We start from the raw sequence: 22,068 nt of genomic DNA, 5'->3' as shown, positions 1-22,068 counted from the left end.
ACTCCAGCCTGGACAACAAGAGCGAAACTCTGTCTCAAAAAAAAAAGAAGACTTTTAGATTTTTCAGAGGAAAACCCCAGTCTGAAGTGTGAAAGTGTTTTTTTTTTGAGACAGAGTCTCGCTTTGTCGCCCAGGCTGGAGTGCAGTGGCCAGATCTCAGCTCACTGCAAGCTCCGCCTCCCGGGTTTACGCCATTCTCCTGCCTCAGCCTCCCAAGTAGCTGGGACTACAAGCACCTGCCACCTCGCCCGGCTAGTTTTTTGTATTTTTTAGTAGAGACGGGGTTTCACCGTGTTAGCCAGGATGGTCTCGATCTCCTGACCTCGTGATCCGCCCATCTCGGCCTCCCAAAGTGCTGGGATTACAGGCTTGAGCCACCGCGCCCGGCCTATCTCTCATTTGTGTTGGATCTTGTACTTCACGAATTCAGTTGCATCATCATCTTTGGTTTACTCCCTTATCTGGGGGAGTCATCTTGAGACTGCTGCTTCTTGAGAAAAGGTTTGTCTTAGTCCATTTTGTATTGTGATAACAGAGTATCTAAGACTTAGTATTTCATGAACAATAAAAGTTTCTTTGACGTCAGGTTCTGGAGGTAAGTAAATCCAAGAACCAGGGTGCCAGCATCTGGTGAGGGCCTTCATGCTGCATCATGTCGTGGGAGAAGGGCAAGAGAACATTGCAAGTGAGCACAAAAGCAAGAGGGGGTCAAACTCACCTTTATAATGAATTCACTCTTGATAATGAAACCACTCCCAAGATAATGACATTAATCCATACATGAAGTCAGAGCCTTCATCATGATATCACCTCTGAGTTTCCATGTCTGCACTTTGCTGATTGAAGATTACATTTCCAAGACATGAATTTGGGGAATACTTTCAGCCCGTAGCGGGGTTTTGAGGGTTAGCTTTTTGATAATTTTTTAGCAAATCCTACTCCCTTTTAATTACTGCCTTATCTCTCTGCAGAGATAACCAGTATCCTGAAGATTATTCCTTTTGCCTGTTTTTGAACTTTGTACAGAAGAATCATACATTATGTGTTGAGTTCATCTTTATTCAGCATTATGTTTGTGAGATCATTTATGTTAATATAGTTGTAGTTCACTCATTTTATTAATCTACAATTTATTAATTGCCCCATTCTCTTGTTGATAACATTGTTACTAGTTTGAAGGTTCTAAATGCGTCTTCAGTAGACTTTCAAAAGATCTTCCTTTTTTTATTGCTACCTTCACCCCTACTTCCAGTGCCATGTAACTCTACCAAGTCCGAAGCTGTGCAGGAGGGTTCTGTGGTCGGGGAGAAAGGGGGCTACTTCTACTTTCTCTACCCGTGGATTACGATTCAGCTTTCTTGTGTCTGCTGAGTTACTTAGCATTTGGCTGTCTGCTTTCAGCTCTTTTTTTTTTTTTTTTTTTTGGTAGCATCTCCTTTTCCTCTTAACTTGGTCTTCATAGAGTTTGTTTGCTTTTTATTAATATATACCTTTTTGTGTGGCTTTTGGAAGGAACTTGAGTAATGTCTTTGTTCATTCCTCCATTTTTAGCCCAACTTGAACCTTATTTTTAATACTTCATTCTTTGTTTGATTTCCGCTAAACCAGAATGTCTTTCCTAGTAATATCTTAGAATAACTCTGTTACCTTCTTTTAATGTAAATTTAAGTCAATATTTATTAGATATAGTTGTAAACTTTTGTTTATTAATTGTATATTTTTTGACTATTTGAAAGTTAAAACATTTAGTCTAATTCACAAAATTTTTTTAACAGGGTATTGCTGGAACTGATGTAGCTAAAGAAGCATCTGATATTATTCTCACAGATGACAACTTTACAAGCATTGTTAAAGCAGTTATGTGGGGACGAAATGTCTACGACAGCATCTCAAAATTCCTTCAGTTCCAACTTACTGTTAATGTAGTAGCAGTGATTGTTGCTTTTACGGGCGCCTGTATTACTCAAGTAGGTGATGATTTGTCTATTAAAACTTATTCACTTTAAATAAAAGTACATAAAATGCCTTTTTAAAAATACTTAATATTTAAGCTGAAGCTTAATATTTTAGGTTAGTCAATATAAAAATATAATCCTGTTCTGTTTCTCAAGTTTTTAAACCCTAAAGGCTTCCTGAGAGTTGCTAAGTCCCTGAGTAGTTGTGAATGTCTATTAGGAAACATATCTTTTCTAGGACTCACCGCTTAAGGCTGTGCAGATGCTGTGGGTAAACCTCATAATGGATACGCTCGCTTCCCTGGCTCTGGCGACGGAACCACCCACTGAGTCTCTCTTGCTTCGGAAACCTTATGGTAGAAATAAGCCTCTCATCTCACGTACAATGATGAAGAATATTTTGGGTCATGCATTCTATCAACTTGTAGTAGTCTTTACACTCTTATTTGCTGGTAAGAATTCAGTGTCTAATAAATAAAGCTTCAATTAATTGTTTCTTTCCCAAACTAATCATCCAAGATGTTATAATGTTATAAATTTTCAAGAGCCTAAGTTCTGTTCCTGACTTCCCATTTATCTTTAATTTCTTTTTCTGTATCAGTGAGTGCTTAGTAAATTTGGGGAGACAATAAGATAGATAGTAGGGGGAGAATAAAGAGTCCTGATGTCTTATCCTGGCTCTCCACTAATTTAGATATGTGATCCTGAGATTGTCACCATAGTTTTGGGAGCTTCTGTTTCCTTGTCTATAAAATAAGAGAGTTGTACTAGATAATCCCAGGTTTCTTCCAGCTCCTTCCGTGCTGCCATTTCAGATAAAATAAAAAGTCTAGGTAAGTTTTACTTTGTATACCTCCTTGAAATCTTATTTGGTATGATAATTACAAAATAGTCATTTTTCATTCTTTCAGGAGAAAAGTTTTTTGACATTGATAGTGGAAGAAATGCTCCTTTGCATGCACCTCCTTCAGAACATTATACTATTGTTTTTAATACCTTTGTGCTGATGCAACTTTTCAACGAAATAAATGCCCGGAAAATTCATGGTGAAAGAAATGTATTTGAAGGAATCTTTAACAATGCCATCTTCTGCACAATTGTTTTAGGAACTTTTGTGGTACAGGTGGGTAATTGGAAAAGATAGTTTCAAATTTCCCTGTTATATGGGAGACATTAGGTAAACAGCTTGTTCTAGCAATCACTTGTGTGGAACATGTGTGGAACTATTGCCTTGGTGACATCTATAGTATCATGGTGATTTAAGGTATATGTTAAAGAATATGAGAACTGAATCTCTGGTTCTTAGAAGTAAATGCCACAACCAACTAGGCAAACGGTTGTATTTCTTCCAACTATAAAGTGAAAGATATTATTTCTTAGGAAACAAAGCCAGCCAATCACATTAATTGTTTCCCCAGCATTTTAGTATTCTTTTTACATCCCACATTATACCAAAAAAAGATCAAGTTTAAATTTAAAAATAATTAAGATCACTTGTGCAAATAAATATTGAACTCTTTTCATGCTCATTATTTTCTTGATTTATAAAAGAAAATTACTTCAGTTTTATATCTCTACTAAAATCCAGACCTGATTGTCAAATCAGTTATTATCTAATTGGGCTACTAACAAAGCAGTTAGAAATCTATCTGTACAAGTATACAGATTAACTTAAAAAATAGTGGAAATGAGAAGTAAAAATCACTTGAATTTGAATGAAGTAGAGCTAAAAAGAAAGGAATTGTAACTTTAAAGTTTTAAAATATTAACTTCCAAAATTATTTTTGATTTTAATATTTGGGAACTACTTAACTGCCATATCAGAGAGAACCCTGTCAGACTCACAGGAGGATGAATATTGTTACTTGATTCTTTTTTAAAAACTTATTTATTTTTTGATTAAGATAGGGTCTTGCTGTGTTGCCTAGGCTGGTCGTGAACTCCTGGGCTCAAGCGATCCTCTCACCTCAGCCTCCAAAAGTGTTAGAATTACAGGTATGAGTTGTCACACCCAACCCCAGTTAATTCTTAATATTTCCATGCACACTATTTTAGGCTTTTTAGATAACAAGCAAAGCATAAGCACTGTATTACGAATTTATGTTCATCATCAGGCCTCATTCTTTTCATAAAGGAGAGCAAATCTGAGATCACTTCACCTGAGTTAGCCCATATTTCATAGAACTTTGCAAGGTGCCTTTCTTCTCTTACAGTCTGTTTGTATTTATCTTAATAGGTCTAAATGTTAAGTAGAAATAAACAGCTATGTGGAATTTTTAAAATATTGTATATTTTTCCAGTAACATACAGTCTTTTCTACAAAAGAGTACTATATTTTGAGAAAGGCATAAATTATTTGAAGAATTGTACTAAATACAGGGGAATATAGTTGCTTGGGGTTATATTGGAAACATAAAGTTATTCTTCTTCGTCATAAGAATTTTACTTTTTAGTAAGCATAATTTAAACATGAAATACGCATGCATTAAAAACATTGGGCAAAATTTTACTTTATTTCAGTTGTCTTTTTTTGTAAGAGGGAACCCTTTCCCTGGAGGGGAAAGAGGAAAGGTCTGTTTCAGTTGTCTTATTTTCAGTTGTGACTAATATAATACACTTCATCAGAATAATGGTTGTTCACCTTATTTTAGAGGACATAAATTTGATATTTTTTAAAGTATATGAATTTTTAAATTTAAGATTTAAGTAAATTTACTCTTGATTATTCCTCCAGATAATAATTGTGCAGTTTGGTGGAAAACCTTTCAGTTGTTCAGAACTTTCAATAGAACAGTGGCTATGGTCAATATTCCTAGGAATGGGAACGTTACTCTGGGGCCAGGTAAAAGTCTCATTAGTTTTTGCTTAAACTTAAAGTGATTCTTTTTTTTTAAATTTTTAGTGTGATTTTCTTTAACAGTTTCCTTACTTGATTCTAAATCGTTAACATGGTGAGTAAAGAGAGGGAATTCAAAGATAAGTTTTTTTAATGTTGTATATAGTTCCAGTATGTCACTTGTTCATTATGATTATGCCTGTACTATAAAATACTATCCTAACTTTTTATGTGGTTTTTTTACTTGTTTTTTAGAACAAGTTTTGTAGCAGTTGTTAAAAATGATGTATTTATAACTGGTTAGGATGCTAATATCTGTATCTTTTACTCTATAACCTATTTTTACATTTTCAGAAAAAAATTTTTTACAAAAATGTAGAAAATACATGGCCGGGCGTGGTGGCTCACACCTGTAATCCCAGCACTTTGGGAGGCCGAGGCGGGTGGATCACCTGAGGTAAGGAGTTCGAGAACAGCCTGGCCAGCATGGTGAAACCCCATCTCTACTAAAAATACAAAAATTAGCCGGGCATGGTGGCAGGTGCCTATAATCCCAGCTACTTGGGAGGCTGAGGCAGGAGAATCGCTTGAACCCAGGAGGCGGAGGTTGCAGTGAGCCGAGATTGTGCCATTGCACTCCAGCCTAGGGGAGAAGAGCGAGACTTCGTCTCAAAAAAAAAGTAAGAAATACATACACTTACTTTGTCATTTTGTTCTGTAATTTAATCTAATATGCAGCATAGGAAAAACTGACCTTAGAGAATGTTTTTATAAAAATAATGTTACCTGGAAAAAGGGGTCACAAAATGATGTTTTAGATTTGAATTGAATAGCTTTAACAGTGTATGTATAAAATAAAGTGCCTGAAATAAGAGATATACCTCATATTTACTATAGGCAGCTTACTTGCAAATGCATGTCATTATTTTTTAAATGTAGGTGATAATGATTTATGCATTGTTCATTTTAAGCCCATTACTATAAAACTAAGTTATAGAAAATCTATACTAACATTTTCATAAATGAAGGTTAATATATTTTATGGCATATAATTTGCATAAGCTAATTTATTGTTATTCTGCAAATCAGTGAAGCCAGACTTTCAGGGTTTCCATAAATTTAGCTCAATCTTTACATCTTTTTATCTCTTCTTTTTCTTAATTATATTTCTAGGTTCGGAGGTTTCTTATCCATTTTGAATACCTCATTAATAGAGATCATCTTTTAAGTAGGACCCATACTAAGTGTACCATAATAGAACAAGCACTGCCTTTGGTGGTCAGGAGACCTAGGTTCCTAGTCACTCCATGAACAAGTCACTTTATGTGCCTTGAAGCCTATTTCACCTTGGTGAAATGAAGTGGGTGTACTAGAAGTTCTCCAAGCAGATTCTATAGCTGACTACATGCTTGTTTCTCCCTGACAAACCCAGCTGCTGCCTTAAAGAATGGATGTTAACACATAAGCTAATACACGTGTATTGGTGTTTCTTGTATCCTTTGTGTTTTCTGGGGCATCTGTTTTTGTTTGGCATCATCAATCAGTACTAATCTAATTTTAAACTGTTGCATTTTTAAAAAATACTTAATCAACAAAACTATTTTCAATGTAACCTTGATGATTTTTTAAAATTTTTATACATTTTTTCTCCTTGAACTCTGACAGCATTAATGAAATGTAAACATGTTTTGCATCTAGTAAGACCAGCTGCCATTTTCATTGTATTCGAAATAAATAGGACTTTAAGTAAATACATATATCAGACCATGGTTTTAAAATGTACTGTCTTGAATGTCCTGATGAAAATGTGAAAAATGTAATCAGGTTAATTTCCATTTAGGAAAACTTTTTACCCTTCAAACTCAAATATTTTGTGTAGCTAAGAGAAGAATGTGTTTTGCTCTGGGAGAGAAAGACTAATCAACAGGATCCCATTACTTCGTTGGTAAAGATAGTCGAATACTCTGACCATTTGTAGTACCTTTAGTATTACAGTTGATCAGCTTACCTTTACTTGATATGATTTATTTCTAAGTTCATTCCCCTGTGTTGTAGCTTATTTCAACAATTCCAACTAGCCGTTTAAAATTCCTCAAAGAAGCTGGTCATGGAACACAAAAGGAAGAAATACCTGAGGAGGAATTAGCGGAGGATGTTGAAGAAATTGATCATGCTGAAAGGGAGTTGCGGCGTGGCCAAATCTTGTGGTTTAGAGGTCTGAACAGAATCCAAACACAGGTATGGGCCTGGTAGAGAGGTAGGAGAGATGATGGGAGCCAGGGCTTTTTGACCTGGGGAGGAGATTCGAGTGTACTTCTTAAACTTCCTCTCTAGCCTTCCCAACCCACAAATTGTATTCTCTTGAAAAGTAATCCTGGTGCCTGGAATGAGTGAAACTTTTAACTGATTATGAAAGAATGTGTCTATATGCCCCTAAGCTCCTTTTTTCCTAGCTCCCCCACCCCCCACTTCATCTCAAAATGCTATTCTTGCCTATAAGCTTTGTTAAAAGTGCCTTTTTCTTTTTATATGTTGATAGATGGAATGGTCCTTTCTCTTGTTCTCTCTCTCTCTTGCTGAGCAAGCTGTCACAATCTCTGATTCCTTGCAGATGGATGTAGTGAATGCTTTCCAGAGTGGAAGTTCCATTCAGGGGGCTCTAAGGCGGCAACCCTCCATCGCCAGCCAGCATCATGATGTAACAAATATTTCTACCCCTACACATGTAGTGTTTTCCTCTTCTACTGCTTCTACTACTGTGGGGTGTGAGTGTGTGTTCCTAAGTGCATGAAATTAACATTTCCTACTTCACACACCTAACGTTTCTCATTTTCTCCTTAATGTTTGAATTCATTGTTCAGGCTTTTTCATAAAGCTTTCTTTTCGTAAAGTGGATTGAGACCTCAAAGTGTTGTCGTTGTTGTTTTATTTCTTAGAGGGCTAGACAACAGGTGGAACAATTGCAACCAAAGATTAGATGCAATCTGTGAGCTTGTCTCTGTGCTAACTCTGATAGTTAATATGGGGAATAAAATTGTAGCTTAGAACTTGTGAAACTACTATAAATTTTTGAGTATATGCCTTTAAACATGTTTATACTGCATGGTTCCTAAAAGCATGTGATTTGAAACTCATCTAACAGAACCAGGAAATTGCATTTTCAAAGCTAAGAATAAACTTAGCATTTTGACTTTTGTCCAATTTGGAAAGTAAGTTAGTAGCCTGAAGACAAGTTTTCAGTATGTATAGCCAGTTGCTTGCCTTCTTAACCTGTACTTTGTCTTTGATTTTGTTGTTGTTGTTGTTGTTGTTTGGCTGTAGGGTGGTTTCGGGGGAAATCACTGTAAATTTTAAAACTTCCTGTGGAATTTATGGTTTGGGGTGGGTTTTTTCCATTTGTATAGTCAATTTAGTTAAAAATTGCATCATAGATAAGAAATATTCTGTTAAGTTTCAGTAGAAGTAGGAAAGTATATTATTGTTGAACCAATAAATATTGTAATTTTCAGTAATTGACTAAAATAACATTTTCTTTTAGGTTTTTAGTAAATAGCAAACTTTGTAAAGGCCTTATAAGCTATAAATATTACTGAGAATTCATGGTGCATTCTCGAATATGTTGGAGGCATTAAAGATGTAAACCCAACCTCATCCCAAAAATTTATGGCGATACCTAAGGTTAGCCTTGAAGTAGACAGAGACCTATCTTCTCCCTTTGGTCTCCAGCCAGCAAAGGACTAGAGGAACCTTGAGAAGCTGCAGAGAGGATGAATTAAGGGAGAAAACAGTGCAGACTTTCTACTTAATGCCTGTTTGTTCCCTATTTAGTTAAGCATATTTTTATTTGATATTTTAAAAAATGTGGTGAAACAGGCACAGTAAGAACTGTCCCTGTTTTACAGGTGTGAAAACTGCCTTAGAGTTTAAATAACTTGTCTATGGCTAATAAGCAGAGGCCGCATGATGTAAAGCAAAGTGCACACAAGTGTTTCAAGTGACCCTCTAACATTAAGATATTAAAATTACATACAGGGACAGCTAAAACTCTTCCTTTTAAAAATTACCTACCTGAATAAAATGGTAACCATAAATTGCCTGGCTTTACGCCTGGTACAGTAAAAATGCCTCTTCCTCCCTGTATCTATGGATTTCAAACTATACCTCTCTCTCTAGAGCTCCTTACCACCTAGCCTTAGATGGTAAATGTTCTATAAGCCTTTATGGAAGGCCTACCATATGTCAGAACTATGCTGGAACCTCTAGAACCTGCAGTCTAGTAGAGGACAAAAACAAATAGTTAGAAATTTCTACACGGTAGTAAAACACAAACTGTCATAACAGGGTCCTTAGCCTACCCTGGAAAGTCAAGAAAAATTGCCTGAAGGAGGTGACTCTCAAGATGACTCTTGATAGAATTTACCAAATGAGGCCTCGGTGATTATAATCTGGTACTAAAAGAGGAATAAACTAAGGGATTGATAATAGTCTGGTACTGAAAGAGTAATAAACTAAGGAAAGCTGAAATGGAAGTAAGCATCTATTTATACCCCACAAGAAGGAGCCAAACTCAGACTTTATCCTGATAGACTCCCTTCCCTCAAAATTTTAAATTTGAAAAATTCAAACCTACAGACATGTTGAAAAATTAATACATGAAAATCTTTCACTTGGATTTACCACTTAATATTTTATGACACTATTTTATCTGTATACTAATATAACTTTTTTTCTGAGCCATTTGAAAACGGCAGATACCACGGCGTTTTATCCCTAAATACTTCAGCATGTACCTAAGAATTCCCATATATAATCATACTTTATTATCCAAGAAATTTAACACTGATACCATATTATCTAACAGACAGTATTCAGATTTCTCTGGTTGCCTCCAGAATTTCCTTTATAACGTTTTTAATCCAAAATAATTACTGACAGTATGTGTGTTATGAGTCTGGTCTCCAACCTGGATTCATTCCTTGCCTTTATTTTTTATGACATTGACTTTTGAAAAATCCAGGTGAATTGTCTTATGAAGGGTTCTACATTCCAGATTTGTCTGATTGAGTCCTACTGGTTAGCTTCATATTACACTTTTTTGGCAAGTTTATCTCATAGGTGATGTGTATCCTATTCATTTTTATTTACCAATATTTTAAGTAATTGTTTTTTTCATTTGGAGGGATATCAGATGACTTTAGGTATACTAATATTTCTCAGTCTGAATGTGTTCCAAGCTTTATATTAAATATCAAAGCAATCATAAACTGTCTTAAGACAGACAGGCAGACACATATACACACACACCTCTGCACATCCACCCCAGGCTCTTTTTTTCTGATGCACTGTTCATATGAAATCTCTTGAGTTTCTGAGCCCATGTGGCTAGGGGAGCAGATACTTCAGGGAAGTAAAGGTGCATTTAAGAGAGTAGCAAAGGAAGGTTTGTAGTTGTTGCTTTATCGAGGTTTGAGATGTTTACTTCTTCATTCTGTGTCCTATGTTCTTGGAGTTATCCAGGGACTAAATCATATCTTGTTAATACAGTTGTCATTATACACCAAGAGTTGCAGTAATTATGTTGCTGTTACCATAAATGTCTTTCAACCTTGTTGGTGGAGCATTGTCTTAGGTGGTACAGAACATCAGCCAATATATAGAATTATGTTAATATATTTAATGAAATATTTCATTTCATCACTGTGTTTCTGCCCTAATATGGAATAGTTTTAAAACTACCTGTGGGTGTCACATTTCTTTAACCTTTATTGGGTGACCTTGCTTAGCTAAAATAGAAGAATCGATTTTGACTTTGTCAAATGCTAGACTCAGACATCTCTGAAGAGACCTTTTCCCCTTCATTTATTAGTCAGATCTTCACTCTTACAGGTCTCTAGAGAAAACATTCTGTAGTTTTTTTCTATTTATAAAGTATATCATTCTAACACCAGTTTTTACCATTAGTAGACTTTTTTTTTCCTGAATAAATAACTACACATTCCTGGAAATGAGAAATTGAGAGAAAATTTGGTTTTCTAGGTGGAGGAGGAGCAAACTACAGCTTATGGGCCAAATCTAGCCTGTTGCCTATTTTTGGAAATAAGTTGTTATTGGAATGCAACACTGCCCATTCATTTAAGTATTACCTGTGGCAGATTTTTCACTATAAGGGCAGAGTTGTATAATTGTGACAGACTGTATGACTCACAAAACCTAAAATATTTTACTGTCTGGCACTTCACAGAAAAAGTTTACCAACCCCTGTTCCAGATAGATAAAGACATTACACAGGTGGGTCTCCTTTTGAGATAATTTAATATGCAAGTACCCAACTTTGGAAAAACAATCTAGAATTTTGTTTCTAGTTGCAGAGTATCTTTTACTGTGCCATTGCAATTAGTGCACATAGAAAAGTAATAGTGAAAACAAATTTTAGAAGTGGGCAATTTGTTGTAGAAGGTAAGATTTATTGGCTTATGATTAGTATTTTAGAGCTCTCTCTTCTGTACAATATTTTGGGCAGTAAACAATGTTATTTTCTGCTATCAAAAGTTAGGATGGTATTTACAAAAATTGGTTTTGTAGGTACATGATCTTGATTTGTTATATTTCATATATTGTTTACCTTGATAATCATTTTCAGTTTCTTAAAATTACTTCATGATTATGATAATCACTTCAGTTTTTTTGTTTACCATATATGCTTATGCAGTATTTTTGGGAGTTTTTTTCTCTGTTGAATAATTTACTTTTACAGAATATTTTTGACATAAGAATTACTGAATTTTTCTTAATTCTGATAATTTCGAGGGGTGTAAGTATGCTCCACAGAGTAGGTTTAAATAGATAATAAATAGGAATTGAATTTTAAAACTGGATAAAATAAATAGGCTTGGATTTAACAAAAGCCTGTATTTAAGTTTACTTATATTTCTGCTTAAATCAAATTATTTATGATATTAATATAGTTTCCTTCCTACCTAAAGTATTGTGCACAAAATTATTTTCCTCACAGCTATTGTACTGTGAGAATGTCACATACAGAAAGTAATAAAGATCAGAGTCAGGTGTAAGCCAGCTCAGTGTCATGCCTCGGATCAAGAGTGCTTTCTTATGTTCTTTGTAAGTAGAAAGTAAAACAAATCTGGTTTGATGATTCCTGGTTAATCTGAGCTTTATTGTATGTATCTCAAGAACTGTTCTTTGAAAATTGAATTGCTTTTGAGCATTGCTGAGCTGGCCTAGTAATGTGCTGAAACTAACTAGTCATGTAGCTTAAATAGATGTGTCAGGCAAAGGAAGCATTAATCTTAATCTTATGGAATGTTTTATTCAAGTGAAGTTGGTGATAAAGTAAATGTTCGCATGTTTTTGTCTTCTCTTGACTTCCAAGGAACCTGGAATTGGGAGCCCAGAAACCTAGATTTTAAGACTCTTTAGCTCTAATTAGGAGTTCCTTAACAAGTCAGCCACTCATCCTCTCTGTTGCTCAGTTTTATTATTTATGAAGTGGTTAGAAAAAAAAATCTCTAATATTGTTTCAGTAAATTCTTTCAGATAGGAAAAATCTTTGCAGAATTGGAAGTTTTGCTAAGAAGGAATTTAATCTGATTTTGCCTGCCACTGGTGTGTGTGTGTAATTGTGTGTGCACATACACTTGTTGCCCTCACCTTTACACTCTGCCCCTCTTAGAGCTTCACTAACTCAAATCTCTAACTTAAGTTTATACCTTTCTTCTGAGCTCTACATATTTTCCACATTTAACATGTTTAAAAAGTAGATTTATTTCCCCCGATTCTACACTGCTCACTTTTATACCCAGACTGATTACAAAGAAAGACGGAAAACACACACATACACAGAAAGCTTAACTGTTGTTCTGTCTTCAGTATCTGCAGCACCAGCAGCTTTATCAAACAAGCAACATCTTCAGGGTTGTCTTGAACAGTTCTCATCACCCGTCAAGTTTGCTGGCTGATTCTCTAGTTTGTATTCTCCTCCGTGCCTACAGGCTGCTGATACCAACAATTTTTTTTTTTTAAGAAGTTATCCTTTTGCATTTTAAGCTTTACAGTTTGTTATTAGGACAGTCAGGATACTTGCTGAATGTTCACATGCATAAAATGTGAATATTAAGACTTCACAATAAAACACTGAATGAATTACTATAACGTTACATTTAGCAAGCATTGTTTACATTCCATATGTAGAACACTTTACATCTTAGTAAAGGGGAAGGGGAACAAGAGCAATAAAAGAAATTGAAAAATATTTGCTGCTATTCATCTGTCAAATTAAGGAACTAAAGTACAAGCAATAGAATAGAATTATGAAAGATGGTAAAGTTGCAAGACTTTATAGAGTAGATGGCTTGCTGCTCCAAGTGTGGATCATGGGCCAGCAGCTTCAGCATCACCTTGGAGGTTGTTAGAAATGCAGGACCTCAGGCCCCTGCTGAATCAGAATCTGCATTTTAACAAGATCCCCAGCTAATTTATATGCACATTAAAGTTCGAGAAGCCCTGGCCTCAATACTTGTGACCTAACACTGTTTTTAGTTTGTAGTGTGCTAACGAATTTAATCTCCCACAACAACCCCGTAAGGCAAGTACCATTGCTATTTCCCATTTTATAGTTGAAGAAACCTGTTTGACCAAGGTTCCTCGGGTAGTAAGTGGCAGAGCTGGAATTTACACCCAGACATTTTGCTTTTGTATTTCTCAGTTGACTATGCTGTACTCTCTATATAAAGGGCTAAGTGAATATGGACTAAAGCAGCTTGCAAATAGGGCTTGGTAAATAAGGAAAGACAACTTGAAGGTGAGATGTGGGTGCATGGCCCTAAACTCTACATCACATTTTTTAAATGCATTCACATGTTCATTTGAATAAATGTATTGATTTATTCATTATTGCTGTCTTATGAGATGAATTTGGTGACTGCATCTTTTTTCTAGAATATCAGAGTGTTACTTCTCTTAACAATGAGTAAAGGATGTCTTTATTACTAAACAGGATTTATTAGAATCAAAGCAAAAGCAAACACTGTATTTGAATTAATACGTTGTAAATGCTCAACTACTTGGATTTTGTCCTTTTTTTTTCCTAAATCTGAATGACGCTTGAGTTAATAGCACTGAATGTCAGTGTGTGCACTGATGTTTTTAAGTTTCATTGCCCATTAACCTTTTTCATTTATACAGCACACTGAGAAGGAAGATGAATTGTTGAGCTATCTGTTTAGGGGTGAAAATACTAGAAACCTTTTAACACTTTGTGTCTTCTTGGGAAATTTTTCCCAGAAGAATCCCAGAGGATTTGTTTTTGTTTTTGATCTGTTCTTTCCAGATAACTGTAATAATTGATTTAAGTTTTAATCTGTTACAGAGAAAAACACTAACACTTTATAGACAAATGATAGACAAATGGCATATACTCAAATATTTATAGCTGTTTAATGGCATTTTATAGACATTTATTTGGGTTTTGTTCTTATTTTTATTTTTAATTAAGGGAGTAGTGGGGTAGATGTGAGTTCATTGTGGCATTCAGCTTATATTTGCTTGGCTTTTTCATGGTCGGTGACACCCTAATTCCTAGCATGATAAATAGTAACCCTTTGTGCTTGATTTGTTTAACTTACTTGAGTTGTTTTCAAAATGCATTATTTTTAATTTTTAAAAAATCAGCTAAGCTTGTGTATGGTTAAGTTTTTGTTTTGTTTTGTTCTGTTTGATTTTGTTCTTTTAGGGAAAATAATCCTATAAAATGGCTATTAAATTTTTAGCCAATGACAATGAGATTTTCTTAATATTACTTGAATTATTTACCTCTTAATTCTTAGAGTATGTGGTTTTGTTGTTCTGTAGTGTCTTACTAAAATATTCATTTTTTTACAGTGTATTGCAAGTTCCACTGCATTACATGCAAATATGATTCACTCATACCTAGCTGTTTGTGGATTCAAACTCATAAATGAACCATTTTCAAGTTGTTAATAGTGTACTGATATCTTTCTGTGTTTTCTGATATTTACAGATTCGAGTGGTGAATGCATTTCGTAGTTCTTTATATGAAGGGTTAGAAAAACCGGAATCAAGAAGTTCGATTCACAACTTTATGACACATCCTGAGTTTAGGATAGAAGATTCAGAGCCTCATATCCCCCTTATTGATGACACTGATGCTGAAGATGATGCTCCTACAAAACGTAACTCCAGTCCTCCACCCTCTCCCAACAAAAATAACAATGCTGTTGACAGTGGAATTCACCTTACAATAGAAATGAACAAGTCTGCTACCTCTTCATCCCCAGGAAGCCCACTACATAGTTTGGAAACATCACTCTGATTGTAAGCTGAATGTTAACACACTAGCTGCATTGTAAAGAAACAAATCGAAACTGGGTCTTTTCACATATTGTGATGGACAAGCTAGTATTCTTGTCTTTGGACTTCAACAGAAGACACACTTGTACGAATGTAGATTTATTTTTTTAAAAAAAAAAAAGCAAAGCTTTCTGCCAGACTGAGGGTGCTTTTTGGGGGGTGGGAGAAATGAACTGACAGATAAACAGTAGCTCAGCGTAAGTGACCCGTGGATCATCAGTAGAACCCAAGCATGGTCCTGAACAGTGTATTAGCAGAGCTTTAGTTTATCTCAGTCGTGGATGGGAGAGAGGGAGGAGTAAAACTGGGCAAGACAAAGAGCCCTGGATCGTTGAATTGATACTTTAATTTCTGCTGTTGGCTGTTAATAATTTGGATTATTTATGTTTATAAATGATACAGATCTGTTTACAAGGTTTGTAGATACTTTTTTTGTTCCTGTTCATAGATGGGAAGCTTCCTTATAACTGATGCAGAGAAAAATTAGTCCTTCAAATACTGCTGTATTTTCAGGAAAAAAAAAAAAGGGGTGTTTCTATTGAAACTGTACTAAATTTTTGCCTACAATTTACCTTGTTAAATATTGTAGATAAATTGCTAATACTAATAGCCAAATAGATAACACTAATGCTTTGTTTAAAAAAAATGAAAAAACAAAACAAAACAAAAAAACATGAGCAGTGGTGTTCTAAATGAAGTTATGACATCTGTCCTAATTAGTTTCTTAAATACATTTACTACTTAATGGTTTTGAAGCAACTGTTTAATTTTTAAAATTTTTGAAAACTTGCTAATAACCTTTTGTTCAGAATTTAGTAGATTGTTTAATGCAGGACATCAACTACATAATGAAAGATGCTTGAAATGCTTTTGTTATTTCAGGCAAATCAAATTAAATCAAACTATCAAACTACAAGAGAACCTTAGTCCTTTTTGTTTTTGTCTAAACATGTTAGTTCAGTGATGTCTTGGTGAACTGTGAGTGAACTGTATTGATTTTTCTAATCTTTAGAGACCTTCACACAGCATGAGGGCTGTTGGCATTTTGAAAAAGGTTAATAAGTAGAAGCATACATGTTTTCCTTTTGTTTTTGAAACTTGTTTGTAAACATAAATAAATATGCCCTTTTATTAAATAAATTCATGGCAATGTTTTTTTAAAAGACATTTCAGCTTCTTTTCTCAATTCTACATATACAGTGCATCATTCTGTTCTTTTTGACCACAATTGGAATAAATTTCAAGATGGTAACAGCCCCATGAAGTACCGCTTTAATTCCTTGCTGGTAATCTAATAGAATCAGATTAAGAAAATTAACACAATTTTGCCATTTGACATACTCTCCATTGAATTTGGTTTGTCTAAAATAGTCTGACAGGTAAAAAACATAATAATGACCACCATTGTCTTTGATACATGTATTTTAATTCTTAAGTGGCCAAATAACAGATTAGATAAAATGAGATTACATGAAAATTTAGATGCAATAATTAACCATATGCTAGAATGCCCACCTCTAAGCCAATTGGATTCTTTAGCTGTCTTTTTCTTTCCTTTGTCTACCTTCTTCCCTTTTTTGCCTCTGTCTTTACCCTTTAGAAACTGGCATGTGTTAGGGCCCAGATTTCACCAGATACACAATCCTCAGGCTGACATAAAGTTTACGAGGACTACTACTATAACTGAGAGTGCTGACCCAGCAAAGAAACATTTAGTTGATGGTGCTTGATATTTTTGGTGGGTGGGGGAAATCTTTTTCTCACCATCAAATCTTTGCAGTAATCCTCTGCAAGTCTTAGAAACACATTGGCTCTGTCAGCATTTGTAATTGTACATTGATTCATCAGGTATTTATAATGAATCATACTGTAAAAAAGAGGTAGCATGATATGCTGGAAAGCATATTAGACTAGGAGTCAAGATCTGGTTTCTAGTCTTGGTTTTGCCATTAATGTGCTGCATGATCTTGGGAAAATCATTTACCCTAAATAAGGGTGGTGGACTATCTCGAAGAACCCTTTCAGCTCTAAAAATTGACCCTATCAACTGGAGAGCCTACAAGGCATAGGGAATAGAGAAAAGGGAAATGTTTTCAGTTTTCTTTTTTATTTTGGTTATGCTTAAATATGAATGTAATTACCAAAAGACTTAGAAGTGCATGTGCTTTGGAGGATTTGTATTGAGCTTTTACAGTATTCATTTTTCAACTCAAGGCAATGGCTTTCTACACCAACTCTAATCCATAAACGGGTCTTATGACATCCATGAAGTAGTAGCAAGACATGCTTAGTGTGTATTTCTCTCTTTGAGACACTGTAATTTCTACCAGAAATTTCCAGAGCATTATGTAAGTAGAAAAAAATGCAAGCAAGCTGTTAAAGATCTTGGATCCCATTATAAAGTATGTATAGTTGAAATCTGTAATTCAATCACTTTTTCTCTTTTATCCTCTAACCAAAAAATTGTTTAATTTTGCATCCCAAATGTTTTTAATCTTTGTATATTTTTTAAAAATCCTTTTCTCCTCATCATTGCCTTTTTTGTGGTTGTAAATAGACTTACTTGCACTTTGAAGATGAGTTACTCCTTGTCATCTTACAAATATGTGATATGGTAATTTTCATAACAGATGTCAGTTTTGAACCAAGAATTGGTGATTTGTTTATGAGAAAAAAAACTGGCTTCATTTCTGTGAAATTGCTCTTTGAAAATTTCTTTTTACACGTGTAAGCCAACTGAGATACCGTGATGGTGTTGATTTCTTTCAATGATGCTTACCATCTATTTTAGCCACTGAGCCTTTTATTATTTGTCTATTTGTAAAGTTTATTTGTCTTAACTCATTTAATAAATATACTGTTTATCTGTTTCTGAATGGGGACTGAACTTTTTGGATATTGATATTGATTGGAAAATATTTTGGAATTTTTTCTACTTTAAATTTTAGAAATCTAATTGAAAATTCTATAATGTACTTGAAATGTTATGGTTGTGTTACAGTGAATCACTCTTCTAATAATATGCATGATCTTGCCTCTAAAATGAGAGTGGGTACATTGTCCCTACTCTCCTACCCACTGTCCTCAACCCTTATAGCACAATAGATCATTTCTGCAGTCTGTGGGAATGTAATCTGCTGGTTTTAGTACAGATTAGTTTTTCACATTAGCTGTTAAGAGCTTGTTTTTATCTCATTTTCCATACTTGTCAATACCAGTTATCTGAACTCTATGGGAGAAATTAATGAAATTACCATTAGTTGTTTTTTATAATAAATTATTAATATAAACTAGCAACGTTGTTGAAATACTGAGTAAACTTTACATGATGATGAATACCATATTTTTCAGTTAGTATAAATCATTAGTAAATTATCGAGTATACTTGAGTACCGTATTTGTGACATGAAAGATATTTTCCATTTTGTCAAATTGGGTTTATATAATGTATTAGACTTGAATTTTGAATTAAGTTCTCTTTGTAAAAATTAGCTGAGAAAGAAAGGGGAGTTTAAGCGTTTGCATGTTGACATTGTTCCTTCCCCATGCCTTCAAGATTGTGTCTCATTGCAGCTGCCTTCTTTCTTTAACCTGTGGTACTCTAAGACTCTTATACTCAAACCCCCATCAACTTTTATCTTTTTTAATTAGTCTGTTAACATTCATTTGTAGACCAAAATAAAAGATACTCTTAATAGCGTAATTACACCACCTCACTAACAATCTGAAAAATAATCTTTCTTTTAGAATAAGTGTTTTTATACCATAAAGACTGTTTCATGTGGTCAGAAAACTGGTAGTTGTGTTTCTGTACTTTTCTCATCAGTATGTGTCACAAAGGAAACCACCAGACCAGGCACTGTGGCTCATGCCTGTAATCCTAGCACTTGGGGAGGCCAAGGCTGGACAATCATTTGAGACCATCCTGAGCAACAAAGCTAGATCCCCCTCCCAACAAAAATAAAAAATTATCTGGTGGTGATACCTGCAGGTAGTCGTAGCTACCAAAGTGGCTGAGGTGAGAGGATCTCTTGAACCCAAGAGTTTGAGGATGCAGTGAGCTGCGATCACACCACTGCACTCTAGCCTGGGCAAGAATGAGACCCTGTCTCAAAGAAAAAAAGGAAATTTGCTTTATGCAAATAGTTTCTTTTTCAGCCAATTGATAGCTTTACCCCTTAAACTCGCCATTGAGTTTGCTTTTATGCTTTACATCTAAGAACTGTTGATAACATTTTTCCTGCTAAAGCATTTCAATAGCATGTTAAATCTGTATTCTGTTAGTTTAAGGTATCATTGTCGAACAGCATAATAATTGTTCCAAAGTAGGGAATCAAAGTTAAGAAAATGTGTGTGTGTGCTTATGCAGAATCAGTCTCTGGCACAACTTCCTTAACCACACTACATCCTAGGAAAACAAGTTCCCAAATCAGTAACACATAGTCTGGGTTTGGGTTCAGTGCAGGGAATCCCTAGGATTAAGGATTCATTTTTTCCAAATACATTTTCAGATCATTAGTTATAAGCACTGATACTTTTGTTAGCTATTAGGGACATGTCACAATGTAAATTAGTATTTATGGAGTACTTGGTATGTACTAAGCACTTTACATGGATTATGTAAGCAACCTGCTAAACAGTCTGCCATTTTGCAGCAGGGAAATAGGCTTAAAGAGTCCAGGTAACTTGCTGTAGGTCACATGGCTAGGTAGTAGAGCTGGGATTCACACTTGAGGCAGACCATTTCAAGAGGCCAAACCAGTAGCCACTGGTCTTTACTGCAGGACTAGCATCTTGTTAACCTGAATCAGGGCCCAAATTTTTGAACAGTTAAAATTTTCTGCTTAACTCTTAAGCGTTTCCATTATTATACTTTTCTGGTATCAAATGCTTCCGAGAAGATCTTAAGAATCTTCACAGCCTTCCTGGAGAATAGCTCAAAAGTCTGAGGCAAAATCATCTATTAAGATGTATAATCCAAGCTTTCCTCATGATCAGACCTCCTCTAGCCAAAGAGTCAAAGATAAACTCGGTAGAATGGTGCTTTTAATAGCACATTTTGAATAGAGAATTTCATTATTTAGTGCTTTTAAGATGGGTATGTTTATTCAAAGTCTTAGAGATATCCCAATAATTTAACCTGTTGCTTTGTTTCCTAGTTGGGAATGAAAATAAATATAACATTAGTGAGACACTCTGCATGTCTGCATTTTTTGGTTTTGAAACTTGTGAGACTAAAGAATAGGGTGTTTTACTTTCAATTAACTTTTTATTTTGTGAAGAATTATTTTGTCCTTAAACAATATTTTTCTTTTTTTTCTTTTCTTTTTTTTTTTTTTTGAGATGGAGTCTCACTCCGCCGCCAAGCTAGAGTGCAGTGGCATAATAGCTCACTGCAATCTCCTCCTCCTGGGTTCAAGCAATTCCCCTACCTCAGTTTCCCAAGTAGCTGGGACTACAAGTGTGCACTACTATGCCTGGCTAATTTTTTGTATTTTAGTAAAGACAGGGTTTCACCATGTTGGCCAGGATGGTCTCTATCTCCTGACCTCCCCGCCCACCTCGGCCTCCCAAAATGCTGGGATTACAGGCATGAGCCACCACACCTGGCCAATGAAAATTCTTAATGCTGTAATATTGAGCCCTGTTGCACATGGGATTTTAAATGATCCGTTTTTAAAATTAGAAAATTGTAGCCATTTTTAAACTAGTCTTGATACCATTTTATATTAATATTGTTTGCTTTATAAATGGTTCCCCTTGGTCTGTAAAAATTAGGTGCTGATGTTTATAATCTTAAAGATATCTTTGTTAAGAAAAGGTATCTTAAAACATTTTCCTGGAGCGGAGGTGGGCAAAGTGGTGATTTGGGAAGGTTTTGGGTGTGTCGGATGGATTGGTGATTGATGAGACTGAGGGTAGGGATATAAACAGAACAGTTAAAACATTGAGTTGTACAGGCCTGGGGTACAGAGGGAATAGACTAGGATAGTAACAGCAAAATTAAAGAGAACAGAAAAGAATGTGCACTTGAAAGCATAGAGGAAATATTTGTAGCAAAACAGGAAACCTAGTTGATGGCATTTCAAGGCATCGTCTACTTTTGGATTTGTTAGCTACTTATGTGTAGAATGAAAGAACATTTAATTAGGTGACCCCTTAATTGGCGAATGATTGGATTAACTATAAGTCTGGTGGTAGTTTTAAAGCATTGTTTGCAGATCTGTCTTGTTCATGTCTTTCAGGTTTTCTGTGAAGCAGTTGTTTCAATAAGGAAGTAGAAGGAAAGCTCGTCACTGTCTTGGGCAGCATTAAGCTGGGAAGGGTTGAGAATAAACTAGATGACAAAATCAGGAGTCAAACTGATAAGTGATGAGGTGACTAAAACAAGAGTTTAATATAGATAGATGTAAAATCCTGCTCTTTGGGACCTAAAGTCAGAAACAAAATGACAAGAGAAGGCAGATGCCTCCTTAAATGTGGGAAAACTATAGGTTTGGTTGACAGAATGGAAAAGGTGCATTCTAGAGTCCAGAATCCTGGCCTTGAGGGATATACGAAGGTTTGGAATAAATGCAATGAGGAATGTTCCTGAAAAGAGTAAGAGACAAAGGCTAGTTTGAGCATCAGTGAGGAAAACCAGGACATGAGTATACATTTTGGTCACCAACAAGACAGATACACTAAAGCTGAGAACAGGTATGAAGTTGAAGGTGGCTCAGGTTTAGGTACCAAGGTAACATAACCTAAAGAAAGCAAAGCCATTCAGGTCAGTCACAGCAGGAGCGAGGTGGCCAACTCGAGCAAATACCTCCAAGAACCTATGAATGGCTCTTCATTTGCTCCTTAACAACTCTAACCTCACATAGTTGTCACTTGTCTCTCTCTTTC

At 35.2% G+C, this 22,068-nt stretch overlaps 1 protein-coding gene across 2 annotated transcripts in view; it reads left to right on the top strand.

Moving 5' to 3' along the window:
* ATP2B1 (ATPase plasma membrane Ca2+ transporting 1) overlaps positions 1-18,053 on the top strand; it is a 119,112-nt gene extending 101,059 nt beyond the window's left edge. The window contains exons 16-21 of one of the 2 annotated variants that reach the window (XM_023221990.3): positions 1,776-1,967; positions 2,194-2,407; positions 2,867-3,078; positions 4,690-4,797; positions 6,847-7,029; positions 14,828-18,053. In XM_023221990.3, the coding sequence (XP_023077758.1) occupies positions 1,776-1,967; positions 2,194-2,407; positions 2,867-3,078; positions 4,690-4,797; positions 6,847-7,029; positions 14,828-15,139 (1,221 nt within the window). In that variant the 3' untranslated portion in view covers positions 15,140-18,053. The remainder of the gene's footprint in view (positions 1-1,775; positions 1,968-2,193; positions 2,408-2,866; positions 3,079-4,689; positions 4,798-6,846; positions 7,030-14,827) is intronic. The other variant, XM_023222075.3, reaches the window with a different exon arrangement.
* Positions 18,054-22,068: the final 4,015 nt, after the last annotated feature.

Source organism: Piliocolobus tephrosceles, chromosome 10 (assembly GCF_002776525.5).
Source record: "Piliocolobus tephrosceles isolate RC106 chromosome 10, ASM277652v3, whole genome shotgun sequence".
Classification (NCBI taxonomy): Eukaryota; Metazoa; Chordata; class Mammalia; order Primates; family Cercopithecidae; genus Piliocolobus; species Piliocolobus tephrosceles.
This window is presented reverse-complemented; position numbering and strand designations above follow the sequence as displayed.